General features: G+C 33.4%; 2 protein-coding genes across 8 annotated transcripts in view; both read right to left on the reverse strand.

Moving 5' to 3' along the window:
• Window positions 1-21,716, reverse strand: part of LOC145798634 (disease resistance protein At4g27190-like) — a 214,498-nt gene that overhangs the window by 28,176 nt on the left and 164,606 nt on the right. The gene's annotated exons all lie outside the window — the stretch shown is intronic.
• Window positions 15,630-21,716, reverse strand: part of LOC145798636 (uncharacterized) — a 33,029-nt gene continuing 26,942 nt past the window's right edge. Inside the window, exons 2-4 of one of the 7 annotated variants that reach the window (XR_014339882.1) lie at window positions 19,498-19,592; window positions 16,474-16,987; window positions 15,630-16,378 (exon numbers count right to left, since the gene is read on the reverse strand). Coding sequence is in view for 5 of the 7 variants with exons in the window: in XM_082886949.1 (XP_082743075.1) it covers window positions 18,351-18,908 (558 nt within the window). In the remaining 2 variants the exon portion in view is untranslated. Of the gene's footprint in view, window positions 16,379-16,473; window positions 21,714-21,716 lie in introns of those variants that run through there. The other 6 variants (XR_014339881.1, XM_082886949.1, XM_082886951.1 and 3 more) reach the window with 6 other exon arrangements.

Genomic DNA, 21,716 nt, shown 5'->3' on the forward strand with positions numbered 1-21,716 from the left:
GGTTCTATTATTCGCGGGCATTGCGTGTCTTTTACTCACATGGTGTTGGTTGATCTGCTGGAGCTTAATTCAGCTTGACTCACTTTAGATTAAGTAAGAGTCGTGGACTTACGCACTTCGAAGTGGGATGGCCTAGGCCACTTCGAAGTGAGAAAAGACCACGATTCAACTTTTATATCGGCCCACATCTGAGTAGGAACAAAAGCTTGAGTTGGGCCCATAGCCTTGACCACTTCGGAGAGGGGAAACAAGCCAAGGCCAACCCATAACTCGGCCCACTTCTGAGTGGAGGAAGAAGCCCACTTTGGAGTCGGGACATTCCTCTTGCTAGTCCAGATCTAATACAGATAGGCTTAAATAATTGTGCCCCCTTTACACTATAGATAAAAAAATTTGTGATGTAATTTTAATATATAGTGAAAATTTATATTATGCTTCGTTTGGAAAGTGAGTTAACTTTTTTATTATTTTAGTTTGGGGCAAAAAATTCATTTGGATTAGTTTTTTCAACTTTTATGAAAGAAAAAATAAAATAATTATAATTTTGATGTGATATTTTTTCTTATTAACTTTTAACATATTTGATTTTTTTATAACTAATTTAATCAAAAAGTTAAAAAAAAAAACCTACATGCCAACCGAGGTCTATGTATATGGAGAATTTAAACTATGCATACATTAAAATTATATCACCATATAAATTATTGATTTGATATTTTTCCTAAAGACAACAAGAAAATTGATCCAACAGGTGAAAGTAGATATTCATCCAAATGCGTGTTGGAAAAAATGATTTTTGGGGATTTTAATTTAATATTAAAGTGTGGTAACTTTAATTAAAGATTAAAGTAGGTCCCAACCATCTATTGTGTTGGGTCCAAGTGGGTCTAGATACTTTGCATTGAGATCTTTACACCACAGATAGAATGGCCAAAAACCATTGAGATTTGAATGAGAAATTACCTCATGAAGTTAGCTTCATGGAAAAAAGGTAATGAAGTTTGTAACTCCTGCATTAATGGGGTTTGTAACTTCTGCCTTTATTGCAGAGGTTAATGGTGCATTATGAACAGCCATAAAGGCTGGAGGCTCTTCCTCTCTCCCCTATATATGTATAAATTGAGACCCTCCTGTCAAGTCTCAAACACAGAAATTTTTACTTCCATTTCACAAGTCAGTTTGCCTGAAAGTTCCTACTATGAGAGAGTGCTGCCACTGTTTTGTTCGCTAAGCTAGACAGATAGTACTTCTGTCGTAGCTGGTTTTGACCGTCGTATTCTAGGAGACAGACGCCGGGATTCCTTAAGCACTCGACCTGTGAGGCGGCGAAATCTGTTTTAAGGAAACTGCTACCGTGCAGGCTTCGGTTTCGTTTTTTTACCCTTTTATTATTTTGTGTATTTATGTTAAAATTTAGTTGTAATTATCTGCATGTGTTCTTGGTATATAATTTGATTTTTTCATAAATCTATTTATTTAATTTCACAAGATGAACAACAATAATTTAATTTTATTGGTTTACATGATACCTCATCGACTAAAATAATTTAATTTTAATTTAATTTTTAAAAAATAACTTGATAATAAAGTCTCAGTCACTATAGTTTTTAATTTTTGTTAAAGAAAAGAGTGACTCCGATTGGATAATGTTCCGGCGTTTTGCTCCATGGTACGCTGCAGCTGGCACCTGCTTGTCCCATTGATCAGTTTTGGAATCTCTCCAAAAGTCGGAAAGAGGAGAAGAAATATCCATGGGATACAGAAAACCGCGTTAAAAAAAAAACATAGTAAAAAAATTATTATATTAGGCTTCGTTTAGAAGATAAGTTGATTTTTTAATTTTTTGTCTTTTAATTTTTTTTTTTTGACTATTTTTCTTGGAATTAAAATGTTTATTTGATTTTTTTTAATTTTTGTAAAAAAAATAATTATTATCATTTGAATATAATATTTTATCTTATTAACTTTTTAACATATTTTATTTTTTTATGGCTAAAAAAACACCAACCTCATTTTAGCTCATTGTCAAATGAGGGCTATGTGCAGATTGGTTTTCGCAATAGAGTATTTAGAAGTTTCGTGGACAAACCTTGGTGCACCAATTGGTGAATGCCTGCACAAGGAACAAATGGTTAGGTTATCCGATCGGGATTTAGTTGGAAATCACTCCGACGGTTGAGTCAGTACCGAAGTATGGTAGAGGAAAAGTAGAGAAGAGGAGTATGTATAGAGTATAAAGAGATCTATCCTCTACGAAGGAGGGTGAGATTACCTTTTATAGGAAGAACTTGACTTGCTTACCACATTCCTCTTTCTGCCACTTGACGCTCAATCGTTATATTAGGTCGCTTCTTATTGGAGGAGTATAAACTCTATTTAGCAATTTTGTTATCCGCAGCACTTTGGAGTGGGGATATTCCTCTCACCAGGCTAAGTCTAATACAAATAGGCTTAAAATAATTGTGCCCCCTTCACACTAGAGAATAAAAAAAAATTGTGATGTAATTTTAATATATAGTGAAAATTTACACTAGGTTTCGTTTGGAAAATGAGTTGACTTTTTGATTATTTTAGTCTGTGGTCAAAAAATTCGTTTGGATTAGTTTTTTTAACTTTTATGAGAGAAAAAATGAAATTATTAGTATGATTTTAATATGATATTTTATCTTATTAATTTTTTAATCTATTTTATTTATTTATTATTTTTTCTTGGTGATTAATTTAACTAAAAAGTCAAAAAAAAAAAAAAAAAAAAACCCACATGTCAACCGAGGTCTATGCATATGGAGAATTTAAACCATGCATACATTAAAGTTATATCACCATATATATTTTGATTTGATATTTTCCCTAAAGACGACAAGAAAATTTGGAAATCTGATCTAGCAGCCACGTTAAAGTGGACATTCATCCAAATGCGCACAGCAGCGCGTGACATTTTTATATCTTTCAAATACGAAATGGTGTTTCGATTTTGTATTGTTTAAAAATTGGGCAATGCTAGAGACCTCTAATTTTGAGGCTCTAACACACCTCTAATAAGAAAAAAAAAAATCAAGACACAACACTGATGTGGCAGTGGGTAGTGGTACCTCTAAATAGAGGTCCCAAGCATTTTTCTTAAAAATTTTATGAGATTATTTATGAAAAAATTGTGTTAATTTATGTATTTTTGTGATATTATTTATGTAATTTTGTATTGTTCCAAATTTTTTAAGATCACTTATTCAAGTTTGTATTATTTATACATTTTTACGAAATCACTTACATATTTATAATATAATCTATTATTTTAATATTAGTGACCTGCAAATTTACCTGCTGAACAATTCAATAAGTATAACTACAACCACAAAATTGTAAAAAAAAAAAAAAAAAAAAAAAAAAACCTTGCATATTGCCTACCATAGAATTGCCCTACAAAATCATGTAATTTTTACGAAATTAAGTAAATGACATCATAAAAATTCGTAAATAATATAAATTCGCTTAGGTGGTCTCAAAAAAATTAGAATGACACAAAATCAGGTAAGTTTTCACAAACTCACGTAAGTGATCTTACAAAATGCGCAAGTACACACTAATTTCCTATAAGTGATCAGATAAAATTTTCGAACGACACAAAATCTCATAATTTTCACGAAATCACGCAAGTGACCTCACAAAATGCGTAAGTAACACAAACTCTCGTAAGTGATGCAAAAAAATTTGAAACAATATAAAATCACGTAAGTTTTCACAAAATCACATAATTAATCTCACAAAAATGCGTAAGTTAACGTAAATTTCTCGTAAATGATCTCGTAAAATTATTGTGGAACACAAAATTATGTAAGTTTTCACGAAATCACGTAAATGACCTTACAAAAATGTGTAAGTAACACACTCCCGTACGTGATCCCAAAAAATTTAAAACAACACAAAATCACGTAAATTTTCACAAATTCACGCAAGTGATTTTACAAAAATGTGTAAATTAACACAGATTTCCCGTAATAAGTAATCTCATAAATTTTTTGAACAATACAAAATCAAGTAAGTTTTTACAAAATCATGTAAGTGATCTCAAAACATTTGGAACAACATAAAATCATGTAAGTGATTTCACAAAAATGCTTACATTAACACAAATTTTCCGTAAGTGATTTCGTAAATTTTTTGTGGAACACAAAATCATGTAATTGACCTCACAAAAATACGCTAGTAATACAAATTCGAGTAAGTAATCTCAAAAAAATTAGAACAACACAAAATTACGTCAATTTTCACAAACTTACGTAAGTGACCTCACAAAAATGCGTAAATTAACACAAATTTCCCAATCTCATAAAATTTTTGAATAACACAAAATCACGTAATTTTCACGAAATCACGCAAATAACCTCACAAAAATACGTAAATAACACAAACTTGAATAAGTGATCCTAAAAAGTTTGGAACAATACAAAATCACGTAAGTTGTCATTCATTTTGTCATTTTTCTTTTCTTTTCTTTTCTTAATCCATATCAGTTTCCCATTTTCTCTCATGTGAGCTTGTACAAACAGAGTATCCATTCAGAATCACTATCAACAACTTTAAACGGATTCCAAATTAAACAAGGCCGATAAAGTATACCACGCATTTGCAATAATTGAAAACAAGCTAAAAATATCAGAGAAAAATTAACTCGCTTCAACTTTATTTTGCTATTCATTCATTGGTTTTTAAACCAATTATCCTAGCTGCTAGGCTCATCACATATCTTTTTAGCACATTGGTGTGAGTTGATGGCAGCTGAATATTACTGTATAATGCATAATTAATAGGCATGCTTATTATCAAATATCCTTTTGAATAGTGGATATTTATCGAGACAAAAAAAATCTAGAAATATTCTATGGAGACATATATGTGAAAGGCCAGAAAAACAACATAATGACATTCTAGTAGCCACCTATAACCTTATATTAAAACCGTGTCATTTTAGTGAAAAATATTTGCTCTTTTTTTTTTGGACCATCTTATTTCAAATATTTTTTTTTTGTGTACCTTGAAAGAAAAGATTACGAAAGAAGTATAAAATTTCCTTAATGAAGCACAGTGGTCCCACTCGAATCATCTACAATGATTCAAAGGTAAATTCTATGGACTCTTTTGGAAGTGAATTAGTAGTCACTTCTTAGCTTTTAATCAATTTTGAGTCATATCATTTATCACATTTTTTACACGTTTTTTAAAAAAAAAAAAAAGGTCAAAAAATCAACTTTTAACTATTTCAACAATGATTCATCCCCCCTTTTCCTCCCACCCCCTTTGACCCCCTCTCTCTCTCATTGGTTACATTTTCTTTTTCTTTTTCTTTTTTTTCCTGCTCCTCCAATCACCACCCGCCACGTGGCAAAGGGGGGTGAGGGGGTGACCCCCAAAAGGGGGTCCCAAGCATTATTCCAACTATTTTTTCAAAACAACCCTATGTCATGTACTTTGCCTTTTGCATCAATTTTGTCCTTGTAATTGTAATTAACCCGAGTTTAACTTTAAATGTTGAGTTTTATCTCTATTTAGTCCAATTGATAATATTAGTTAGATTTTTTTGACAGAAATGGCACCGACAAGAGCATAATTTCATAGGCAAAATTGTAGATTCAAACAGTACCCAGAACCATAGATCACCTACCTAATAGTTTCAAATCAAGCACCAAGACAACTACACAAGTTCAAATTATGTAATTTTCTGATGAAACAAAACAAACGCAAGACCATAAATTTAATAGAAAGCAAAAAACAAAAAGGAAAAAAAAGAAAAAAGCAAAGGAACTTGCAATGCAAATGAGCTTCCTACTTAATAATAGCAACCAGGATAGCTTACTAAGAGCATCTCCAATGGCAAATGTTATAATAACATTGCCATTGTCAAATCATGGCAATGAATAGTAGAAAATGGTAGAATTATAGTAATGGTGCTTCAATGGAGGGCTATCATTTTTGCCATTTTGGCACAGAAATTGGTGTATGTAGGACATCCGGTCGGACATCTTACACACACCAGTTTCTAGCTTTTGTTCAACAAAAATGGTGGACAAGAGGGAGGGAGGGATGCTTTGCTGGGGGAGGGAGGTTTTTCTTGTGTACATTGGAGCAAGTTTCTATGAATTGCTGCCAAATTATGGCAATAACACCTCCAATGGCATTGGAGATGCTCTAATAGAAGTAAGGTATTACCTATTTAGCAATCGAGAAATAACCAAGCAAAGAGCTCAACCAACCAAGCTAAGCGGGTAGTGATCAAGAAGGGAAGAGAGTGGCCCCTAGCAAGCTTTTGATGAATCTTGTAAACCAAACTTTCCAAGCAAGTTTCCACTACAGTCCCACACCCGACACCTATACCCAAGTCCATGTAACATAGGTATTGACAACTACTTGGAGTTAGGGCAGAGGAGGGTTGGGATAACATGAAGTCAATAGTAAGAGAACAAATATGAAAATTTCTATTGCATACTTTATTATCCTTGTACTGGGTAGCTGAAAAATCATCAAATAACTTGAGTCTCCACCATTAGCAGTTGATTCTCTGCATAAGAACCATAAGGCCACAAAAATGTGTCAATGAACAAATAACATAACAACAGGACAGAAGCTCACAAGGTAGATTGAATTATGGAACTTGTTAGATCGCCAATTGTGCCAAAAAAAATGGGCCCTATAATGTGTAGCTATCTAACAAACCCCCTCACATAAGAAACATAAAAATAGAACAAACACGTACTATGAGGCTTGAACCTATGACTTCTTAGAACCAGAGCTCTCTGATATCATGTTAAATATGCATGTAGAGAACTCAAGAACAAAATCCACCCACTCCATAATTATGTCTACATCTGCGGGGAAAACATGCAAATCTTTGAATCCATTATGAAATTACTTGTAGACAAGAATGTCCACCACACACACAGGTTGTTTAATACTATGTTGTAGAACAAATTATACAAATCCACAGAGGTCAGCCCACATATGGGTTTCATGACAGGAACAACATAACCATCCATCCAGCTAAGGCCACTGTAAGGTCATGAACCTGCTGGATTTGATCTTCTTTCTGTAAGTTTGGGTTTTACTGTATTTCAGAGTGACAGTCAGAACACTAGTCCACCATAAGAATCAGGAATCTTTAACAAACCGGCACAGTTTTTGCAATGAAAGATTCCCATACAGAGCTCATTGCTCCAGTTTTAACCATATGACCATTTTCTGGTCATTTGGTAGAGTAGAATGCATCTGATCATCACTTTTATGAAATTAATTTAAGTTTTATAATTTTTGAGCACCTTTACATGCTGAAGGTGGAAATTTAGTCCCCATCCAATGGAGGACTAAATTGGGCATTTATTTATTTAATTTAAGCTATAGTTAATTAAATTTATGATTCATTTCTTTTGTTTTATTTTTATTTTTTATTTTTTATTTTCCAGAAAATGCTCTGCTTAAATCCCAGTGGAAGAATTACTACTGACGATGCACTCAAGCATTCGTACTTCCGAAATGTTAAACCATGTGTATTAATTAAGTTTTGAGTATTTTGTGTGTCGTGAGAGTCGACAATTTTGCCCTATTTTTTTCTTTTCTTCGTTTTTTGTTTTTTTTTAAAAAAAATTGTTAATAATGTATTAAATATGAGTAATTAATCCGACTATCATAGAAGGAAACAAAGATTATAAATAAATTGTATTAAATAATATGTTTTTTTTTTTTCTAATATGACTGAAATATCCTTTTATACCCCATTATGGTGGGATGGACCGTTCTCGAATTCCAGCCGGCATTTTTGTCAATCGGCGGAAGACTCACGCATACTGGGAGGGTACGACTTCAAGGGATGGACTCGATCGAACGGCCAACCACTTGCAATTTCGGTAGGTGATGAAATCTAAAAGACCATTATTAGCGTGTAGTGGATCGACCCAAGTGCGTAATACGCCAATCGAGAAGAAATACCATCAATAGATTGAACGGTAGATAAAGGATCAAAGGATGAGAGGGGTAGATCTACCCAATATGGACCGATAACAGATGACCCCCGCCAACTGCTTATCTCTCTCCCTTGCATAGAGTGTAAGAAATTAATACATGGTGATAAGAGGATTTGAATATATCTTTTGGTACTAAATGTAATTCCCTTTATATTTGGTTATTTTTTTACTTTAATTTTTTAAATTTATTCTTCTCATTTTATCCCTTCGTGTTTCATGTTTTTTTTTTTTTTCAAATTATTCTAAAACTCACTATGTCTAAAATTAGACAAAAAATTAGACGTCGACAATCACGCGTTGTCATAATATTTTTATTATATAACTTACATCTCTAAAACAAACTCAAATTCCAATATAATAATATTTTTTTATTATAATGAACCAAATTAAATTCAAACTCATTGTCCTCATAATAAAGTATTAAAAATTGGAGAAAATTTGATATTTTTTATTTCAACTAGGGGTGCAACTCGGGCGGGTTCGGTCGGGTTGGGAGCCTGCCCAAGCCCGACCCGAATTGTATTTGGCAGTGCCCAAGCCCGCCCAAGCCCGACCATGAACCCGAGCATTGCTGCCCAAGCCCGGCTCAAGCTTTGTATTTTGAACTCGGGTTAGCCCGAATTGCCCGAATTGCCCGAGTCCAGAAACCTGTAGGTAGATCTAAGGGTAGACATAAACGATGCTAATCTAATGGTAGAAGACTACCCAAAAAAAAATAAAAAATAAAAATTAAGACTAACTCTTTTACTTAATTTATATATATTATATAATTTATAAAATTATATATATATTATATATTATATAATATATTAAATTCAATTCGGGTTCGGGTTGCTCGGGTTGGCCATTGGTTTTGCCCAAGCCCGGCCCGAATTGCAATTCGGGCATCAAAAATCTACCCAAGCCCGTCTAGATTACAAGATATAGTTGCCCAAGCCCTAAAAAAACTCGGGCTGGGCTCGGGTTGCTCGGGTTGAGCCCGCCCGAGTTGCACCCCTAATTTCAACAGATATTTAATACTTGTCATAGTCATAGTGAACCACTTGCAAGAATGAAAATAATCTTACATTGCTCCAAATTACGAGAACATCAAAAATATATCTAAGTGTGGAGATATATTTTCTGAATACCAACACGTGGCTAAGGTGACGCCGACGTGTCAGCTGAGGTGCCACGTGTCCTGGTCGTGATGCCGAGGTTACCTCCGAAGATATCGGAATCCGAGATAAGCGGATAAGGCACAAGAGTTCTAGAAAAGGGGAAGACTACAGTTTGGGAAAGGATAAGACTCTTAGGGAGTTTATCTCAATCCTACTGGGAGTCCAAGATGGATAGTAATCCTAAGTCCATTAGAGCTAGGCTCCTGTTGGGACAAGGATTGAGTTAGCTATAAAAGAGAGGCACCCCCGTAGGCCTAAGGTACGTAATTTATATTCTGAACAGTGAGATTTGCACTATTGATTATCTTTGAGAGATATACTGACTTGATCGTTGGAGTGCCCCCAGGTTGACGAACCACTGCCGGAATCTTCTCTTTCTACAGGTTAGCCAGGTGTCATCTATTCTGCCAGTGTTCTCCAACTAAATACTGAGTTGGGCAGTGTGAACGGAAAATCACTCACAAATTAAGATAGTCAAGAAAAAATCTTATTTTTGAAACTATTTAAAGCAATTTCTCCCAAAATATAATCCTTCAAATAATAAAAGCAAAGAACTTAGATTAAAGCATTTGTTTAATCTAGTAATGAATGAATCCAACATAAATACCAACAAATATCTTTTAATAGTCGTCTGCTTTCCGAAAAAAGTATATAAAGAGAGAACTAAACTAACTTGTGCATAAAAGTCTCCTCTTTCTCTTGGTAATGCAAACAAATGCTCAGAATTTTTTTTTATAACTAGAAATATTCAGGAATCTAGACTACAGTATCTCAAACAGGGCCTAAGATAAATCATACAATTTTTTTGTCAATCAATAAAAATATCTACCATATAAAAAAACTTATAGTCGAACAATTATAATCCAATACATATATAAACTCAACAAACGCAGTCCAAAAATAACCTAAAAAGGGTATCATAAAAAACACAATAAAATTCCATAATAAAAAAAAATCTGCATTTAGTTGAAGGAGATAGGTTGGCTTGGGAAAGAGATCGCAATTTTGTAATGGAGGTTTATGTATGCACATACATTGCAATTCATCTCAAATTGTAGGGTTTCATTTGTTCAAATTTGATTGCTTGAACTATATAACCACCACTTAATTTACCCAAAAAAAAAAAAACACTAATCACAGACTTCAGCAATAAACATGTGGGTGTTGATTTCCGACCACACAACCAAACAGGGAACTCAGCTGGAAAGTACTAACAGAATAAACTAAGTCCGAACACTTGCCAATAAGAAGATGAGAATACCTCGGTGGTTCGTTCACCCGGGGATACTCCGACGATCATGTCAGTAAATCTTATCTCTCACAGATATCAATACAAGTACTTAAATTTCACCAATGAAAGCATAAAAGCATATCAAATCAAAGCATAGCTTAGACCGACGAGGGTACCTTACTTTTATAATGATCGGTGTCCAACTTCTCCTAGAAGTCTTACTTCATGGGACTCTATCCTTTACAAGGATAACATCTATCACAACTCACACTATTCAGATTAAGATGAACTCCCCCAAGAGTCCCATCTCTATCCAAATAGGTAGCTTGATGTCATCTAGGACTCTAGTCCTCTATCCAAATATCTCAGATTTTGATATCCCCGTAGAAAACCTCGGTAGTGCCCTAAACATCTCGGCAAACATGATCTGCCCACGTGCCACCTCGGTTGACACCTCAGCATCACCTTAGCCACGTGGCGTCATCTCAAAATACTTCCCCACAAAACACAACAACAAAATCATGAGAAAATAATTCAACAAGTGAACACACAATGATCTCAATTGATACAACTCCACAAATGTGTGTGAATTATTAAAACACCACATACTCTACAAGTAACTTAAATAAAACTATGGCCATAAGAAGCATAAATAGAATTGATTTTAGAAGTGTGAAGGAGATGGAGAAATTGATCGATCATGAAAAGAAAGAGGCAGTTAGCGCATGCTAAAAATCGATTGTGAGAGAGAGAGAGAGAGTTAGCGCTTCCCCAGAAATCGATTGAAAAAGAGAGATAGAGGTTATTGTCGTAGATGGAGGGGTTTCGGGTTGAGTGAATCATAGAGGGGTTGAAGTTAGGATGAGGGTTTGGTTGAGGAAAAATCGTTGCAGTGAAGAAGGAGGGGAGAGAGAGAAAGAGATAGAGAGAGCTCCATAACTGATATCTAGTTGGAGAGAATGCCTTCACTTCAAAGATGGAACCCAATAGAGGCTCGTAATTCTGTTGTTGCTGGAAATCAAGGATTATACAGAGATTCAACAATGGAATCCAATAGAGGCTTGGTGTTAATGGAAATCTAGGGTTACACCGAGGAAGAGAACAAGAGGGAGAAGGGGGATGGAAATAGGAGGGTTAACCAGTTGCCCTAGTTTCCAATTTTTTACCATTAAACAATTCAATGGTCTTGATCAATTATTTGTAATCCAAGGGCCAATAATTAGGTTGCATATGGTGTGCAACCTTAAGGGGGTTGCTCACTTAAACAGCTCCCATAAATATTTTGCTAAGGTGAGGAGTGAAACCACAACAAGTGTGTGCTTGATGTTTGCCAATTATTCTTCATGGTTTTAATGTAAGATTTTATTTTATTTTATTGGTTATTTTATTTGGAAAAGTATTTTATTTTGTATAATTCTTTGATTTATCATTGACTCCGAGTACGGTGAATGCTTAGAATTCCGTGTGAATTAAATTACTAGTTTTGACATGTTTAACCAATCAAGATTTTATGAAATCATCTTTTGGAAAATAATTTTCATGAACTAAAAATTGCTAAACTTTTCGATTGGGTTCAACTTTTGTATGAATCTCAATTGAGTTATAAAATTAGAAATTTTGGCAAACACCATTCAACTTGTTGTGAGTGGATCTCTGAACCTTAATCTCATTAAAATTTATATAATCAATCACTTTAAATTTTCTGTGACCAAATCAAACTCCATATCAATCCAAAATTTCATAATCAGTTTGGACTTGCGCAATAAATCCCTCTAGAAATGACCTTGGAACTTCCGAGAATTACTACGCTCGACGATGACATTTTCCTACGCTTAGGAAGCCAATTATAGTGAACAACAAAAACCGACAAGCACTAAGTAACTTAGGCTTAAACTTTTGGGTCATGTTGGTAGACCCACAAGTTATTTGGGATAGCAAGTAGTGGGGCGTTACAACATAGAGTGGTGGTTTTGCTATATCCATCTCTTAAAGGTAAGATTTTTGTTATTGTACCCTTATCTATGAATTTAGTTTCAATATATCAATAGATGATTTGTAAGGGCATATATGATTAGCTAAATATATTGACGAAGTCTATATTGGGGTGTTGGTTTTGCTGGAATTTAGAGTGTACCTTGCATTGCTTTTGGGTGTTTGTATATTGTAGCTAATATGTGGTAGGTATACTTAATGGTGGTGTAACTGTGGGATGCAAGTTTGGCTGCTAGCAATTAAAAAAATATATATATGCATATAAACAACAATAGAATAATATAAGTTTTGAAGAATTGCCGAAGACATAGTGGCTCTGTTTTGGTGTTGGGATTTGGAAACTACCGATAGACTATAGGATTAGTTTATTCTATTATAAAAAATAAAAATAAAAATAAAAATGAGGGATGCATTATGGCGGTCAATAATAATTGTTTATGTCGTGTAATATTTTATTAGGTTTGTGAGATTAAGGAGGATCTTTGTAATTTGAGATTAGCTTTGGAAACACTATTTAGCTGTTTGAGGTAAGTAACCCTCTATCATTGTTGGTTCATTTTTATTCCTATTGAATCGTTTGAAATTATAAATATTTATTTGTAACTATTAAAATAAAATATGGGTCAAGTATAAAATAGAATTGAATATTATTCTGAAAATTATTTGAATATTTTGTGAAACTATTATGAAAGCTTGTACCAAATATTTATTTTGAAAATATCAAACACTTTATTTAAAAGGAGTTTATTGTTTGAATTTTGAACATCACTCTAGTTTGACTATGATTTGGATCCTAGCCATTGAGAGTTATTTATTGGCACAAAAACTAGTGTCTTTTGGGGCTTTACCACCGGCTTATGTGTGGTTCTGGGCCTTATCACGAGCTAATTGACCATAGTCACCAAGATTTGAGTTTTTGTGAATCGAATCATTGAACCATCTGAATATCAAACTATCGATTTGAACAGCGAAATTACTTTAAATTACCTTATTGTCTTTTTAGTTAAAATGTATTGCTACATTGTTTATTCCAACTATGAAACCATCTTACGAGAGAATTGTTCATTTATTGATTTGTAGCAAAATATATTTATTGGTTATCGACTATTTTCTTTGTATACTTGATCCAGCTAGCAGTCATGGTTGGTTATTTACTAGGTTTCCTAGCTTACCCTTCTTTTAATTTATTTTTTTTTTCAGATTTTGAGGAGTAGAGTTGTGCATGGTTTTTCACTTGTGGGAGTGTTGAAAGTAAGAATATGATTTTAAATTACTTTGGATTACTATTTTGTTAGTGGATTATATTAGTGGATTTGGTGGACAATTTCATATGATAAAGATTGTTTATTATTTATAGATTTTGACATTGTGAAAATTAAAAATTTGTTTTGAGTATTTTTGTTTTGGTGGTTTATTTAATTGGACTCTTAGCCTTGCATGCTCAGTTAGATGGGTGGGGGGCGTTGTCACAGGGCTTGGGGCATGACAATAGAAGTGTTGTTAGGCTTTTGTGGGCCATCACAGAACTTACATCAATAATTCGGATCGCTTAATGTGTAGAACTCGTCAAGTAATTCATTCTTGTAAAAAAATCACGTTACTCAGATCTCAATAGCCACTTGGTTAGATCATATTTGTATTAACAATTTGTTTTTAAGATTATACTTACTGTTAATATAAATTTGAGTTGATTAAGTGGCTATCGATATCTGATCAACGTGATTTTTTTAAAGGATGAAACACTCGACTATTCTTATACATTGAATAGTTTGGGTCATCGATGTGAGCTCCGTGGAAGGCCCATAGAGGCCCAACAACACGCTCTAGTAAGATTTTGAATGGGAGAGTGCCTTTCAAATATCCCAATTCTTGAACAAAATTTAAAAAATATTGGGTTAAAAGAAAAAACAAGGTGTTATGCGTTTTTTATTTCAAATGTCAGTATTTTAAATTCAACAAATTAAACCCTGGAGTTTTATTTGTGTTTTAATATGCTGTCTTTGTCCATCTCCGTCTATGTAAGGTAACGGAGAATCGCTTTAAGGCTTAAAGTTAAAAATACTGGGATTTAAAGTGGAAAAGGCATGAAACCTTGAGATTTTTTTTGTAATAAACCCCAATATTTAATTTTTTTTAATGTATATATATAATTGACATGTCTTATTGTATATATATATGTGTGTGTACTTGTATACATAGTGAAATTTTTTTAGTCAAATTTTGGCTCTTCAGACGATAAAATTTTAATTTTGTCCATAATTTTGATAACTAAAAATAACATTAATCCATTAAAGTACTGATAAGTGTCTCTTACATTTCAAGTAGCTTTAATCCATTAAAGCACTAATTAATGTCTCTTACATTTCAGGTAGCCTTAATCCATTAAAGTATTGATAAGTGACTCTTACAATTCAGGTAGCCTTAATCCATTAAAGCACTAATTAGTGTCTTACATTTCAGGCAGCCCTTCTTAAAAATAACATTAATTCATTAAAGGGCAGATAAGTGTCTTTTACATTTTTGGTAACTTTAATCCATTAAAACACTGATTAGTTCCTCTTATATTTCAAGTAGCCCTTTTTACATATTCATCAAAATGAGAGACAAAATTAAAATTTTATCATCGGAAGAGTCAAAATTTGAATAAATCTTTTTTATCATATATACAAGCACATACAATGTTATATATACACCACAAAAAAATATATATATTAGGTGTTGATACCCCATTTTGTCCCACCTGATAAATAAATGCCCCAAGAAATGCTTTACAAAAAAAAGATTTTATTTTATTATTTTATTAGGTGTGGTCTTTTAACCTAGAACTTTGGTATTATGATTGTGTGCTACCACTTTATGGTTGCGATTGTGGATTCAACACTTGTAATTAAGAGTTTGACAGTTGTGGTGCTTATTCCTTTGCCATTGTTAAGAGTTGTATACAGTTTATTTATTTTTTAAGTTTGGACTAATTGTGGTTATGGGACTAGTAGTCAATTTGATGTAATATTTTATATATTTTGTAATTACTGTCTTATTATTATTATTAACAAAAACAAAAAAATAAAAAATAAATATGTCGCCAAAGCAAAGCAGCTTGCAACTTGCCAAGGCGATATTCATGCATTGAGATTTGGTGAGATTTGCTTTGCTTGCTTCTTATTGGTTGGAAAGGGTGGCAACATCTCCTATATAAGGAGTTGTTTGTTCGGTAAATTACATTTTACATCCCTACACTTTACATAAAATTCCACTTTGGTCCTTACATATCAAATTGTGACACTTAAGCCCCCTGTACTTTTGGTCAAGTGTTACATTGGCCCTTCTGTTACTCTCACTGTTTGACTCTTTAACAGAAACTATCCATAACTACAGTGCCACAAATGAAGCCAATATCCACATGAATATGCAAAATGGCCACAATTCATTTCATAAAATATATTGTTGGTATCCACCAAATCAAAATGGCCACATATTCATGATGCAAACATGCTGGTAGTATCCATGACCACATAAACAAAACATGCCACATTGTCAAAAGAGTTTGATAATCAAAATAAACAACACCACTACTTTGGGTTCTTCTCCTTAGAGGCAGATGCATTATGAAGTGAGGACAAGGTCACAACATTCCTCCCTCTCCAGGTACATGAGGCTGTTGTTGGTGTTGATGTTGCTCCCCTTGATGCTTCAGATGTTTGTGATGATGCTGGCTTTGTAATTATTGTCGCATTTCTTGTTGCTGTTGCTGTTGTCCTTGTTCCTACTGCTATTGTTGCCCTTGATGTTGAAGTTGCCTTTGTTGCTGAAGTTTCCCTTTCTGTTTGAGAATTTGCCCTTGATGCAGATGGATTTGGTGCCCTTTGAATTGCTGAAGTTGCCCTTGGAATGGCTGAAGCTGGATTTGGTGTTGCCATTGGTATTGGTGTTTGGGTTGCACTTTGTGTTGCCATTGGTGCTGATGCTTGGGATGATGTTGATCCAGCCTTAATACAATGCAATTGGCAAAAAGTATTTGGTCCAATCAAACATATATTTAGTTATATTAATTTAAAACATTAACAACAAATTACGCACTCACCCTTTTCCTTTTATAGCCTAAGCTCTTCCATCTTGGTTTATTTTTTTGTTGGTACTCCTTGTTTGGTGGATTCTTGCAGCTCCTATAGTTATGGCCCTATGTTCCACAATTACCACACTTTACTGTTGTATTCTGCCTTGTGACTTTGGCAGGTTTGGTAGGTTCATCTGATATAGTACATACCTTTTGTTTGTCTGTAATAAATGTCCATCCATGTTGATTCTCTATGCCAATGTCTTCTATGAGCAATTGAATGAACCCCAACTAAGAGCTCTTTGTTTCACCCTCCACCACTGCATATGCTACTGGGAACATTTGGTTATTGGCACCAATTCCTGCTGCAACTAGTAACTGTCCAGTTTGTCCACCTTTCAAATGGCATCCATCTAGACCAATCAGTGGCCTACACCCTGTCACAAAGCCCTCTTGCAAGCTCCAAGACAAATGTACCATCTCTCAAAGGTAAATTGACTAGTAGGGTCCTTAGGGTGTGTTAGGGAAAATAGATGATTTCCTACAAGTAAATAAATTGATGGAAATAAAAAATAATGTGAAAAGATTAAATCAACGACAACACAAGAATTTTTATGTGGTTCCCTCAATGTGAGGCATGTCCACGGGAATGAAATCCGATTCTACTATCAACCAAGAGTTTTCAAACAATTACAAACGAGACATAAATGGTCTCACAAACCACCTTCAGGTGAATTCTAAATTATCACAAATAATAAGAGGAAATACCTCACCAAATAGACAAACAAATTATCTTCGAAACAAAGTTGAAGAAGACCCAAAATAACGAACCAAACGATGCTTTGAAGGAAGGCCGAAATAGAACCAAAACTTCCAAGCAAAATAGCAACAAACAAAGCACAAAGCTTTGGACCAATATTAGCCACCAATTGAAAATACACAGAGCACCAAGCTTAGCAACACCAAGCACACATCCACCAAATATATGATCAATTAGCCGATGGCACTCTTCGGAAAAACAAAGACAATACCAAAAATTTTATTATTGACTCTTGGGCTTTCTATCAAAACCCTAGTTGTTACTAAATAGATTATTAAATACCTATTGGACTTTCAAAAGTCAGATATAATATATAAAAATATATATTATAACCAACATCAAACCAAATTACATATTTTTAATAAACTAATTGGGTCCCATACTCCACTAAGGAGGTATACCCAACAATGTTTCATGAGGAGTTGATTTCATGATGATGGTTGTGTCTGGATTTGTTTTCCTCAACTCTTCACAGTAATCCCAAAGTTGATTATATTGTTCAATGTTAGTAACCTGTATGACGGTTAAAGCCTTTCTCTTGGCCCTGTATAACTGACTCCTAAATGCTCCAACCACATAATCCTCCTGAACTTGTGCTTGAAAAGATTCAATTGAGAGTTTAGGGTTCCCCTAATGCTATCCATATACTTTTTCGACAGCCACCTAAAGTTAACATGCCTGTTCTGAAACACCATTCCACAATTACGTTCTTTGCTATATGTCTTCACTTGCAAAGTGTTCTGGTTCTGCATATTAGAAGCAAATATGATCCATCCGCATCCCACTCTACACACTGCCCTCACCCTTGTTTTCTCATTATTGACAAACTTTACATTCTTACCGTTCTTTATTGCATACTCTCTCACTGTAGCCCTAAATTCTGTTGCCGAACCAAATAACATGCCCACTTTAAATTCAACATTGGTCATGTCAGTGTCAGGATTAAACTCTGGATGCTTTGGACCTCTTCTATCCTCATCACTTGAGTCATAAATGCTTTGGAGCTCATCAGATGATCCACCATCTTGCTCAAGCTCTACACCCTCTAGTTCAATGTTTGTAAACCCATATTATACTCATCTGCTTAGTCATTTGTGTTCCCTCTACAGCTCCCAACCCACTCAACACCTTTGTCAACATTGTTTTCAAACAACAGATCATCTTCACTCATTGCATAATCACTATCATAGAAGTCTACATCCTCACTGTCATTTTCAACGTCACTGTCATTACCATCATTTTCAACCTGAACGTCATGACTCTTATCTACAGAAACATCAACATTATCAGCAATTAATTCCCCCCTATGATCACTTTCAATTTGACTAATCACTTCTCTAGGTTGACTACTCCCAGAAACATCACATGACTCCACTTGGTTGTCCCAACAATCCATTACTGGAACATTTTCGAAGTACACTTCAATGGCTCTACTAGGAGACATTTGAGCAATCATTTCAACCAAATTAGCATCAGTTGCTAGCAACCTTAAACCATTATCAAAGTCCATCCCATGGATTCTGTAAAAGTAAATAATTAAACCATCATACCCAAATTTCTTCACATTAGCATTAAAGTCAAGTAAAGAAAATTTAGCAGGATCACAATTTTCAACTAAAGTAATGTTTCCACCAATGTACATCTTTCTTGGAGAGTAAACAAAGTCACCCCCATGGTGAATCTTAATAGTAAAACATTAACCATCCCCTGTAGAAAACAGTTTAGAGACCACAAAGTCATAAATAAATTTTCTTCAACCATTTTAATTAAACAATTCATAAACAAATGAGTTTAGGACCACAAAAAGTCCACAAATGTCCACTGTGAACTAAAAGTGTAATTGGTTTATTGATTTGGGTAGGGATCAAGAAAATGGAAGCGAAAATGTATTTGAAATGTAGATATATTTCATTCAAATTTCATCATATTTTTTCCTTTTCCTTTTCAAATTTCTATACAAATCCATGAACCAAACACAATACAGGTGTTAATACAAAAAGACAAAGACTAGACAAGACACTCGGGGACCACATTTTTTTTCAACCAATAAAGTAGTAAATAAAAAAATTGAACAAAAGTTACACTTGATCCAAGAAATTGTTCTAGAAACCCACACACAGAATCAAACAAACAAACAAACAAAATGATAAATCAATAAATCGTTGTAAAAACCCCCCACACACAAACAAAGACAAACAATTGTTATAAAATATTGTAAAGTTATACTTTACCTGATGGATGCGCACCTTTGTCTTCCTTTCCCTTCAATTCGTGACTCATTTTTTGCATAACCGTAATAGTTCACCATCTGCATTTTGGTTTAGCCCTAAATTGATAGAAATTTTGGAACAATCACAAGCTGTATTGGCGGGAAATCATTTCCGACCTTCCCCTAAGTGGCCACATACTCATTATGTTACTAACTTCTGTTAAAGAGTCAGTGGAAGTAACATAAGGGTACTTGACTAAAAGTGCAGAAGTTAAAGTGTCACAATTTAATATGTAAAGACCAAAATGAGATTTTATGTAAAATATAGGAATGTAAAGTGTAATTTATCATTGTTTGTTTCATTTGCGGGGAGGCTCTGGAGAGGCCAAGAGAAGACAAGGGAATGCAAGGCTCACTTCTGTTTCTCTCTCTCAATTAAATGAGTTCTTTCTTTTTGGTTTCTTTCATTCTTGAGTTACTACTCAATTTTTTACTTTTTATATTTTATTTTGGTCGAGTAAGTTCAAAAGAAATTTTAAAAAAAATTAATGTAACAGAGATGTTGGGAAAAAGCTGTCAAGTTCCGCACACAATTGTGGATTAAAAATAGTGAGTGTTAGTGTTGTCATATCTTTTATTAGGATATTGGTTTAATACTATGCCTTATTATTTCACTTTCTCTCTTTGTTAAAATTTCGAGCCATCACATTTGAACATTACAAGGTTTGTCTCAAAACTTTATGGATCCATAAAAATTGAAGACCGTCTAATCTCTTCATACATATATTTTTATTGGTTTCATATATATATACATATATTAAGGACTTGCTATGCCAGCTACATAACATTAAATAAAAAAATAGGTATCATCTTATCAAAAAATTTATACAGAATATGTAACCAAAATGATGCGGTAATGATATCCATGAAATGAAAATTACTTTGATAAATATTTTGATTTAAAATAGTAAATTTACATGTACCACATCATTCTGTATAGACTTTTTGTATAAATTTTCTATTTCACCTTATATCATATATGTATATATAATATTTGTGTGTATATATATATACTTGTAGCTATAAATCCATATCCATATATGCATATTTTTTTTATTATACTTGTATACTACTTGTATCTATATATATATATATATATATATATATCTACATATGCATATTTTAATTTATTATACTAATATACTACTTGTATATATATATACATATTTTATTTTATTTTATATTATTTGCATCAACCTCACATCCATTCTATAATACCCACATCACCTTTTTATTTTCAATGTTACCCGTGTATATAAAAATAAATAAAAAAATAAATAAAAAGAAGAACAAAACACAAAAAAAAAAAAAAAAAAGAAGGATGAGCAAAGAAACAATTTTTTTTTTCCTTTCAAATTTTTGTTTTGAATCTAAAAAAAAGAAGAAGAGAGATTTCCTTAACAAACAAAAAAAGAAAAGAAAAGAAAAGAAAAAGGCTAAAAAGAAAAAAGAATTTAAAAAAAGACTTCTTTAAAAAATCAAACTACAATTGGACCTGATTCCTACAACAGGATACATAGGCAGCCATGTGGCTCGGTTCGAAATTCAAATCTTTCTAATTTTCATTTTTATCTTTCTTTTATCATCAAGTTTAAAAAGGCTCCTTTCAAAAATCAAGCTACAATTGGACCTAATTCCCATAACAGGATACGTAGGTAACCATGTGGCCCGGTCCAAACTTCTCTGTTTTTATTTTTGTTTTATCTTTGTCTTGTACCATTTTGATATCATAATAGTGCTAATCAATCTCTTCAAAGAAAGGTTAATTTTCGAAACCACGCATTGTTCTTATGAGGAGATAAAATCACACTTGGTGATTGCTACTAAGTCATTGAAACCAAAAGTGATGTAGTAAAATTCAAGGATCAACATCTAGGCAATTTAGTACCAAAAGGGTGATCTAAGGTGCCTAATACCTTCCCTACTCGTAACAGTAAATCCCCGAACCCGACTCTGGTTTTCACAGGTCAAAAATGGAAGTCATATTTCAAAATAAGGCCCATGCCAATATGTCAAAAAAAAATCAATATTTCCTTACTCTTTTCTAAAATTATTTTCTTTGAAAATAATAATTAAAACTATCTTCTCTGAAAGTAACTTTTAGGTGACCTAGCACACTTGAAACCCCATGTTAGGTGGCTACTCCTACTTTTTAAAATTTTAGGACCTAAGTCACAGTTG

The sequence above is a fragment of the Camellia sinensis genome, chromosome 9 (assembly GCF_055761805.1).
Source record: "Camellia sinensis isolate YWXY chromosome 9, ASM5576180v1, whole genome shotgun sequence".
NCBI lineage: Eukaryota > Viridiplantae > Streptophyta > Magnoliopsida > Ericales > Theaceae > Camellia > Camellia sinensis.